We start from the raw sequence: 10,000 nt of genomic DNA, 5'->3' as shown, positions 1-10,000 counted from the left end.
TCAACCCACATATGACGCCGGATCTGGGAATCGAACCCGGGGCCACATTGGTGGGAAGCGAGTGCTCTCACCACTCCGCCATCCCTGCACCCCGTACGAACGCTAACATTAACTCTATATACGTAACTCTATATACGTAGTTGACGTAGTTATACGTAGTTGACGCTCAGACTAAACGAAACACTCCACGACGTTTATTTCAAATAGACCTTTTCGCAGACACGGCGGCCATTTTGAATTATATTGTTTCAAATAGCTATTATGTGATGCCCAGAGGGAAAATACATATTAATTTGTCTCCTGAGCATCCCATAATATCTTTTCAAACAATATAATTCAAATTGGCCGCCGTGTCTGCAAAAAGGTCTATTGAGCATAATCTCCTGTCTTGCAAAGCCTGGGCATGAAACCATTTTACGCTCACAATCGGAAAGAGCCTCCAGTGGTTCAAATTCATCTCCACCGGGTATCAAAAATTAGCCAACTGGTTGCCCTCTTAGTTTCTTAAACCGTTGTACTTATTTGAATTATTTGTTTCTTTTCGACGCCCTGCATTTAAGTGCAGTCTCAAAACCAAACTGTTGGAAACTAAGCTTTCAATTGAGAAATGCAAAAGTTTGAAATGATCCTTAAGAGTTACGGCCGCAGATTAGCCTGCAGTGCAGGCGTACTTTGGGCGCACGAGTGCACATTTTCGTATTAGGCCACCATCTTAGATTTGGTAACTGTGGAAGATTGGGGCGAGGAAATATTTGCTGAGGGAGTAGGCATTAAGTGGAAAAATGGGGAAGGGGGAAGGGGGAGGGGAAGGAGTGCCCCACCCCCAACCCGCCACTGCACCAAACCTCTCCCGGTCAAGCATCTAATCACAACCCAAGATGGCGGCATCGAAAACCTGATTTATCTAGCGTTCCGCGCCAAAATAACGCCTGCACTGCAGGCTACAATCTCAGACAAAAATAAAGGGGACACTTCACGCTGCGTAACAGATTACCCCTTCCCCCTATTCAATGTTGCAAAGAGAACAGCGTTTTTCCAGGAGCCCGACAGTTTTACGCCATCAACATTGTCACGGGAGAGGGGGGTTCAAACATGCTTTGGTGTCACGATCTTTTTGACCGGGATTGTAGCCGCAGATCGGCAATTTGCGACAATGAATAAAGATAAAGAAAGTGTCAACTTTCCAGGTGTGAACATGATTTTCGTTACAATTGATTTAAAAATTAAAGCCGGGGACAAGTCTATATCACGGGGACGTCCAAGTCTATGACTTTCAGTTACCTGTCAAGTGCTGAGTTGCCAAGCCTGCTATGTACCAAAGAACTCGTTAACAGAAGAGTGGGACCTAGAAATGAATTTTAAAAAGTAATCATCACGACTGGAATACAGTCCATGAATCAGGTTATTTATTACTCGTCAGTTAACGCTGGACTATTATTGGGTTTATTTTAAGTGCTTCCAGTATTTTCGTTCTTTAATTTTTTCCTTTACCCGTAAGGCCTGGGGGTAAAGATTCGCCATCAGCTCATTTTCATCTTGATTTTGCCGGTCTCTTCACGATTTTCCAACACATTACATGATGTTTCCACACTCACTTCATTTTTTTTCGTCATTTACTGAATGAAATTCTTTCGCGCAATATAGACAATGACGAATGCATAAATAGGTTATAAAATGCAACATGAAAGTTGCTATGGAAACTGCGATGGAATAATTTTGTTGAACATATAATAAATGAAAAATCGTGACTGAAAGTTCTCAAATTGCATCTGCATACGACTTGTGCAATTTTGAGAACCTTTTAAAACATGACTCGTGCCCATATATCACCAAACGCTCTCGCGTTCATACGACTTCCTACAGAGTGTTTTCACTCACGTGATCAGCAACCTGGCATTTCCACCGAAACAAAAGAAAACGTTCCCATGATAATAGACCTCAATTCCCGGAGGATTAGTTGTTATTATTATTATTGTTGTTGTTGTTGTTGTTGTTGTTGTTGTTCTCATTGTTAATGCTATTATTTTGAAAAGAATAACACTTTGTGCATTTATGTGGACAAAATGAGAGTCCACCCTGAGTCTCTTGACTATTCAACAATTCAGCAAATTGTTTGATTTCTCGTTTGTAAGCATTCCTGTGACTTACCTATAGAATGAAGTGCTAAACTGAGTTCAAATGAGAAATTCGATAAAGGGACATCCTCAGAAGCGGGTATAATAGCAACTGTGCCCAGATTGGACCCGCCGAAAATCTGATTATCCACGGGCAAGTGATTTTCTACGAAACAAAAAACAAAGACGAAGAAATTTGTCAATGAAGACTCGGAAAATTATTTAAACAGTGGGCATTGTGTTCCTTTACCAGGAAAACTGCACTGATTTCGGTATGTTACTTGAGAGTATGAACAGGACGGGCAACAAAGTAAAGAGAAGCAAATCGATCCTGTGTGAACTGTCATGGCGTGCTTTGGATGCCCTTCTCATTCAAAGTTTAAACAATGCTCTTTTCTTATCATTGGCTCCTGAAAGTTAGCACACTGAACTTGGTTCTAATCACAGTGGAGTGTTAACCGCTTACTAACCGAGCGTGAGGGCCGTATTGGGGAATACGGACCGAGCGCATAATATATGTAAAAATATGTTTTCCGTGTACCTATTACGAGTACATAACATTAAAAAGAGGGGGTTACCGTGCTCGTTCCGGAGAAAATAACCATTCCTTGATTTTATCGACGTGCGCGAGCTAATGCGCGCGCCAATGAAGCAAGAAATTATGCGAAGTAGGATTGCGCAATGCAAAACCAGGGAATCACCTTAATTTTCACCGCAAATTTCGCTCCTTCGCCTTTAACCCATCGTACCCTCTTCTTTTCCTTTTGCTTTCGCAAGAAGTGTTTTTCCTTCGTACGCTTACGTTAATACTTTAACATACCCATGCTGCCTTTCACACATATCATTTCGCATGTAATTGGTTTTTCCTTCACCTTTTTCGTTTGGGACTAATGCTGAAGGCTAGTCAGGATCATAGCGATGTTGCAGACTGTTCATGGTTTTCACTCACGTGATCAACAGCCACGTTTTTCAACGAATACAAAAATAAACGTTTGCATGATAATAGAGTTCAGTTCCCAGACGAGTGGGTGGGGACACCAACATGGCGGGCGTGACGTCATGTGAAAACCAATAATTTTATGGGCATTTTTTGGGCCCCGAAGTGACGTAGGTCCTTTTCGATCATCAAGCAACAAGCGCGTCAGTAAGGCGCAAAAAGCACTGGTCAGTAGTTAAAGTGAATCATACCGAGCAATGTTTCGCTTCTCGTGTAACTGCGTCTGTACTGCCCCAGCAGTCGTTCGCCAAGCAGGTGAATTAAACGCGTAACAACCTAAACGATTGAAACACATGGAAGAAAATTAGCAAAGCAGAGATTAAGCTCAAAGCTTTGAAGGCAAAGCTACAATAGTCCAAAGACCTCGTGCGGTACACGATTGCTCCCCATCATTCGTGTGCCACCTTTTTGTCAGCATCTTCAAAACGAAGGCCTTTTTAAGGAAGAGCCATTGTCATATCTTTGTTCCTCCTCATTACTAAGAACTTATTGACTGAATGGGAGGTCCGGACGGGAAAATATTTGGCCCGAGGTCAGGGCGTACGGACCAAGCAGCGAGGTCCGTGCGCCCTGACCTCGGGCTAAATATTTTCCTGCCTTCCCGACCTAAACTCAGTCAATAAGCATTTTATCACATGGGCTCTTTACACTATTCTTGAGCACTCAAAATATGAAGTTTGGACAAAATAAGTAACAAAAATTTGCACAGAAAATTCATCTATGTTGTTTACATTTGCATTTCTGGCTGTAAATAATTTGTATGTTTAAAAGCGACGAAATCATCTAAAATCGCATCACACGGAGAAGTTCGTGTTCCTAGCGGGGCCGTACGGCTTTTTCCGGCCCTGCTCGTGCTAATGCGCACCGCCCTCATACGGAGATTTTCCAAATAGTTACAATGAAAGCGCACGCGGGGCCGTACGGACCATATGATAAGTGAATATATCACTACGTATATATACTTTGCTTTGTTGGTTTAAAAGATTTTCCTCGTTCAAGCAAAGGTTACCTGCGGGAAGTGTCTCTTTATTGTATTGAGTAATCCGTCAGGAAGGACTGCCAACTCTGTGTCTCTGTTGAAAAAATAGAGATTGTTTTAGCTGCATGCTACTCTAACATAAATAGACTTAACTGATTAGAGTGTAATGTGAAGTTCTAAGTATCTACCCCATATGAACCATTTGAGCGTTAGCCCTACTGATGGAAATGGGCCCACACAAGAACAGAGAAAAACTCTGACCAGGGTGGGAATTGAACCCACGACCTTTGGGTTAGATCACCGCTGCTCTACCGACTCTCTTTACACTAACACGCCGATTATACCAGTCAAATTCCTGAATAGTCGCTAAGAAATTTATATCCCGAACAACTAGGAATCATTGATAGAAGATCACAGCAACGCGAACTTCTAAATTTGACGCAGTGGTGTGCTCAGTAGCCTTTCACCTATGTGTCATGGGATCAATCACAATGTGAGCAGAGTTTGCTCTACTCTGCTCCGAGAGGTCATCCCCTTCCCCCCCCCCCTTCCCCCCCCCCCCCCCAAAAAAAAAAAAAGAAAGAAAGAAAAGAAAAAAGAAAAACCAACCAACGAACTAAAGGTAACTGCGCCTAAAAACAAACCTTATGGCGTGAACAGTAGTTGCTCTTGGTGCTTGGGTAAGAACTTCTACCTGCCAAATTGATAAAGAAGTAATCAAAAGATCTTTGGTCTATGAGACCAGAAAGTTATCACCAAAACAATACGCTGCAAATTTCAGCAATTCAGAAGCGTGTATCACTGACAAAGACTTCACGGGCGTTTTTACCCTCGCGAAAACACCATATGGCCGCCATTTTAAGATTGCTGAAGGTTCTTCTGACCTGACCCCAGTTCTTCAAAAGATGGATAACGCTATCCATCGGATAAATCGCTCTCCAGCGGATAAAAAATAGAAACAACAATTGAGTTATCCGGTGGATAGTGATTTATCCAATGGGTAGCGCTATCGTGCACCCTTCGAAGAATTGGGGACTGGTTAATAAGCTAAACTAAAGTTTAAGTCGGAGCTGAGACAAACATTGTTGTCACTCAGATTGCCAAGCCAAGCCAAGCCAAACATATTGAAATTAAGGCCAAGAATTGAGAGGTAGTACACTTACAACACCCACGAGTTCCCCACGGCCAGCTTCGCGGTCCAGTTCTTTTTTTCCATTGCTTAGCGTAACGACTGAACGCAAACGACCATTTAGAACAATGTAGATACAATTCGACTGTTCACCTTGTCTGCAACACGAAGAAAAAAACCAAAGCGAAGTGAAAACACTTATTTCCATTTTTAATAGTCGAACGTCGACACTACACGGCAGACCTGGAAATACAGCATATAGGGCTGGTTATTCTCCAATTTGGTACTGGCATAGGTAATCTCACACTTAAAGACAACACTCTCGACAGACCAAAGAGAGTAAAGCAGCATGAGCTTTTCACGTTAATATAAAAGTTTTCAGCTTCAAATTACAAAAAATAAAAATGTTCCACTTCTTTCAATGTATATTTCAATCCTTTTCCATACTATCCACCCTTGGCGGTAGCCAACAGGAAATACCTTCAGGGCAACGTGGTTCTTTGCAAAAGAAACTTTGGTCTCCATTACTACAAAATGTTATGACGCTGTTTAGTCTTTCAGAATATGACTGAAGTAGAATGACATTGCCATTACTACCCTAGCCTTTAATTTCTTCGAACGTAAATTTTAACCCAGCCACAATAATTCAAAAGCTAAGGAAAACCTTTGTCAAGAAGATAAGCCACTCTTCAGTCGTTCCAATGTCTAAAAAGACCTACAATCCTGGACAAACTTGTTGGGACAGTGGAAAGCTTGCGCCACGTTGATAACGAGAAGGTTGTCTAAAAATGTAATTTCCCGTTATCGCAATAATTTAGCGAGTAGTCCAAGTCCTATATATGGCATTAAAAGTGTGTATCAGCATTCCAGGAATAAAATTAGTAGGAACCGTGTGGTTCTTTGGGCAAAAAATTGAATTTTTTTTGTCGGGTACTCGCGTGTTCCACAGTGTCACGCTATTTTAGCCAAAGTATTGGGATGCACCTCGGGTTACACAACATGCAAATAATTTAGCGCCTGACTTTTTATGTACGAAATTTAAAAAACGATCATTTGTTCATGATCGCTCAACCCGTAATAACAATAAGCTTCATATCTCTTTATACAGGACCTTTAGTGGTCAACGCACATTTGCCTATAGAGCAATTTCTCTATGGAACTCTTTTGACGAAGGTTTACAATCTTCCACCTCAGTCAAGGCCATCAAGTGTTCTCTGAAAACCAGCATGCTTAATGAAAGAGACAATTTGTAGATGATTAGGCGTTAATTCGTAGATATGCAGATATTACTATATTTTATGGTTTTTGGACTGATATTAGCACTAGTATTCATATTGTAAATAGTTACTGAAAAGCCTGGTAAGGAGTAATTATTAAAGCCATCATATTATTTTGGTTTCATCATATAACATCTTCTCGATTTCCAACAATTTTTGGCATCATACTGAATCTCAACTTGGGGGCAATTCAGCGGGCGGTGATTCAGTATTAAGTAAAAAAATGACACGGTACAATTTAACAATGAATACTAATACTAACGCACCTGTACACAGCTCTTCCAGCTTCTACATGCATCCAATCCAGTGCATAGTCGATTTGTCTCAGAAAAGGAGAAAGGTGACAAGTAAGCGAGTGAGCCACGTTTAACACAACTCTGGGCTTTTGACGAATTACACTGGAAAAGAAAACAAAATGCTTGTTAATCAAACAATCAGTTAACAAACGAAACAATCAGTACCTTATCATAGAAAATTAATGATGCACGTTGACAACGCAAGAAAATATGTACTTATTGACCGAGTGGGAGGACCGGACGGGAAAATACTTGGCCCGAGGTCTTGTCGTACGGACCGAGCGCAGCGTTAGCTAAGCCATGCTGATGAGGCCCAGCAAGGCCGAAACAGCTGTCCATGGATGCTACTTGACCGGGTGAAATGGTTGTGCGCATGCGTGATCTGTTGGCCACACCCGGTTGGTGTTTGTGTCACCTTGCCTTTTTTTTTTTTTGTACATAAATAACGTGTTTGTTGACAATCCCTCCTGAGGTCCTTGCACTCATACTGAACTTGGGGTGAGGATGTGCTTGTTTCTTGCCAAAAATTAGAAACTATGCAGCTGCTTCAAAACGATTCTGTGTTCAGACGCATAGAAAGCAGTGTTGGTTTTCAAATTACGATTACCCGCGCAACGTGCACGTGTGTGACGTAAGCCATGAAATAGCGTGTGAAACTCGTCACTGGTATAAATCACGTGTATCGTACAAGCTGGAAGCCTTTCATGAAGCAGAAAACTCCCATTTACGCAAGAAAAAGATAATAAACAAGACCGGTTTACAGTCTCTGGACAAACAATTCGACCGGGAGCGTTATTTCCTTTCACTGTCGTGCACATTCCCATAGAACTGAGCCGATATATCTGGAATATATTGATGAGTGTAGCTAACATAAGAGGCAAAGTGAAATCTACAAAATACAAACCGACTCTACTGGTTCAAGTCGGCTTCGAATCCCCATAGAGGTGACTGTGCAGTGGGAGGACGAACGGGCCATGGACATTTTAAGGACACAGAGAAGTTAGCTATCTCCTCAAGCGGGAAAATGGATCGATAAGAAGACAAGTAGAAAGACATTTTGAACTATACTATTTAAAGAAGAAGTGTCAGATAGTGAGTCCGAGGAGTTGATAGTGCAGTTATGAGGTGCTGTAAAACAATGATGTAAAATGGTGTGATTTCGTTTAACAACGACGTAAATTAAGATGCATTAAATTAACGCGATTTTTTTTTAAATTCGCGTTAAAGGGGCTGTGCCATGAAATTTAAACAAATTCAGCGACTGGAAACTGGCAATCAAGAGCTCAACCGGATTGGCAAGACAAGTCCGAAAAAAAAAGCCAGCTAAATTTGACGATACGAGAAATCTTTGCTGATGATATTCTGCACAATTTACGAATTTCTGCCAAAAGAAGGTGTCATGCTTTTCAGTACTTCAGAACTTGGGCGCGAATGAGCGCAAGGATTATTTGAAAAAGTTAATAATAATAATAATAATAATAATAATAATAATAATAATAATAATAATAATAATAATAATAATAATAATAATAATAATAACAATAATAATAATAATAATAATAATTTAATGCTTTTATGGCGCAAAATGCATTACAATATATGATGTAATGCGCTTTACAAATACAACTAAATATAAATATAAAATATAACTATGTAAATCTAAGCTAAATATTTTATGGTAAAAATATGCATATATATACATTATTTATATCATATATATTAAAGGAAAAAGCAGAAAAATAATAATAATAATAACGTCTATAAAAATATATGTCAAATTTAAGAGAAATAGGCCTAGATAAGTTTTCAGTTCTCTCTTAAAGATGTTGATATTGTCCTCTGTCCTAAGGGAAGGTGGTTAAGTATTCCAAAGCGCTGGGGCGGCCACAGAGAAAACTCTATCACCAGTTGTTTTTGCAGATCTTATTGCAGGTCGAACTAACATGAAGAAATTTCTACTCAGAAACTGCAAAAGGCCCTCTGATACATCGGCTTCAAATTTGAGAGATAGCTAAATCTTCACTTCAGTGCTTATTTCTAAGCTGAAAGATATAAAAACGGCGGGTCGATACAAATGATGCAAAAATACAAAACAAAGAATGCCCCCTGTAGACCTTTGACAAGTTCACTTCATTGCCTTCCTCAAAGCAATTCCTAGAGCTTATTATTGTTTTGACATTCAACTTGATTATGAGTAGAAGAAAAATAATTTTATTAAGTAATAGCGTTCCTTAGACTCCATTTCAAAGAAGAAGATGAAGGGTTTCCTTCGCTTCAAGTGTCGGCGTCTGAGACTTCGATTGGTGAAAGCATTATTATACAGGTTCAATTGTCACAAAGCTTCGAATCATATCAACAAATCTTTGACCAATCAAGACCAATTCAAGAAATGAAAAAAAAAGAGAACCGGAAAAAAAGACATTTTGCATTTTGCATTGTTTATTTTATATTTGGGATGCTGTTCAAACAATGTATTTACACAGTTTTCATTCCAGTTTTTATTGCGATTGAACACGATCGGAGCGAGATTGAAACAGTAATCGCCAGCAGAGGAAGACTTGTAAGATAAAATTCACAGAGTTTGTCAGCTGATCCTCAACAGCAACTGTTAGAAAGCTAACTCGGTAATACATGAATTTAAAAAAAATGACTAGGAATTTTTTAAGTAGGTCCCCGGAGTAAATCCATTTTAAACACCCACAGCTTCCGTCAGCAAGTTGGGAAGCTCTGCATTTCGAGTTGGTTGACGTTAATATTTTTTTGTTCGATGAATGTTAGTCGACACCATTGGAACGTTGGCGGGGCTTTAAGTTGTCAAACGTTTTTTCTTTTCTTCTTTGGAACTACACAAACCACGATCAAAACCTTCAGCTTTCCTTAATGTCAAGAACTTGTCAAATTCATACGTTAGCGCTAGTCGATAAAGTAAAAGCTCTCGGCCTTACGCGCACAGCCATCCGTCGGGATAAGAAGCGTCTTAGCCCGAAAACGCGCATCATCTCGTTTCTGAACTCGTTGTTTCTCATTGAGTACAGCCACGGGTTCACTCCAGAAGATGCGAACGCTAGCAGCTCAACCCAAAGCCAAACTAAACGCATGTTTATCTTCGTGCAGATGCCTTTCGCTGTAAAGTGAATGAAAGATGTCACCAAGCTGGGAGACCAGGATATCAAAAAGAGACCTATGACCAGACCCACTGTTTTGGCAG

At 40.2% G+C, this 10,000-nt stretch overlaps 2 protein-coding genes across 4 annotated transcripts in view; both read right to left on the bottom strand.

Moving 5' to 3' along the window:
* LOC137992485 (patatin-like phospholipase domain-containing protein 7) overlaps positions 1-10,000 on the bottom strand; it is a 94,475-nt gene that overhangs the window by 18,524 nt on the left and 65,951 nt on the right. For all 3 annotated transcript variants that reach the window (XM_068837840.1, XM_068837841.1, XM_068837842.1), the window contains 7 exons: positions 6,763-6,894; positions 5,254-5,377; positions 4,735-4,784; positions 4,121-4,184; positions 3,303-3,387; positions 2,149-2,280; positions 1,282-1,345 (listed from right to left, as the gene is read on the bottom strand). In XM_068837840.1, coding sequence (XP_068693941.1) covers positions 1,282-1,345; positions 2,149-2,280; positions 3,303-3,387; positions 4,121-4,184; positions 4,735-4,784; positions 5,254-5,377; positions 6,763-6,894 — 651 coding nt within the window. The remainder of the gene's footprint in view (positions 1-1,281; positions 1,346-2,148; positions 2,281-3,302; positions 3,388-4,120; positions 4,185-4,734; positions 4,785-5,253; positions 5,378-6,762; positions 6,895-10,000) is intronic.
* LOC137989656 (trace amine-associated receptor 7e-like) overlaps positions 9,249-10,000 on the bottom strand; it is a 1,408-nt gene continuing 656 nt past the window's right edge. Inside the window, exon 1 of the mRNA XM_068835378.1 lies at positions 9,249-10,000. This exon is cut by the window's right edge and continues 656 nt beyond it. Coding sequence (XP_068691479.1) covers positions 9,693-10,000 — 308 coding nt within the window. The 3' untranslated portion in view covers positions 9,249-9,692.

Source organism: Montipora foliosa, chromosome 2 (assembly GCF_036669935.1).
Source record: "Montipora foliosa isolate CH-2021 chromosome 2, ASM3666993v2, whole genome shotgun sequence".
NCBI lineage: Eukaryota > Metazoa > Cnidaria > Anthozoa > Scleractinia > Acroporidae > Montipora > Montipora foliosa.
Note: the sequence above shows the minus strand (reverse complement) of the source record. Positions and strands in the feature narration are given on the sequence as shown.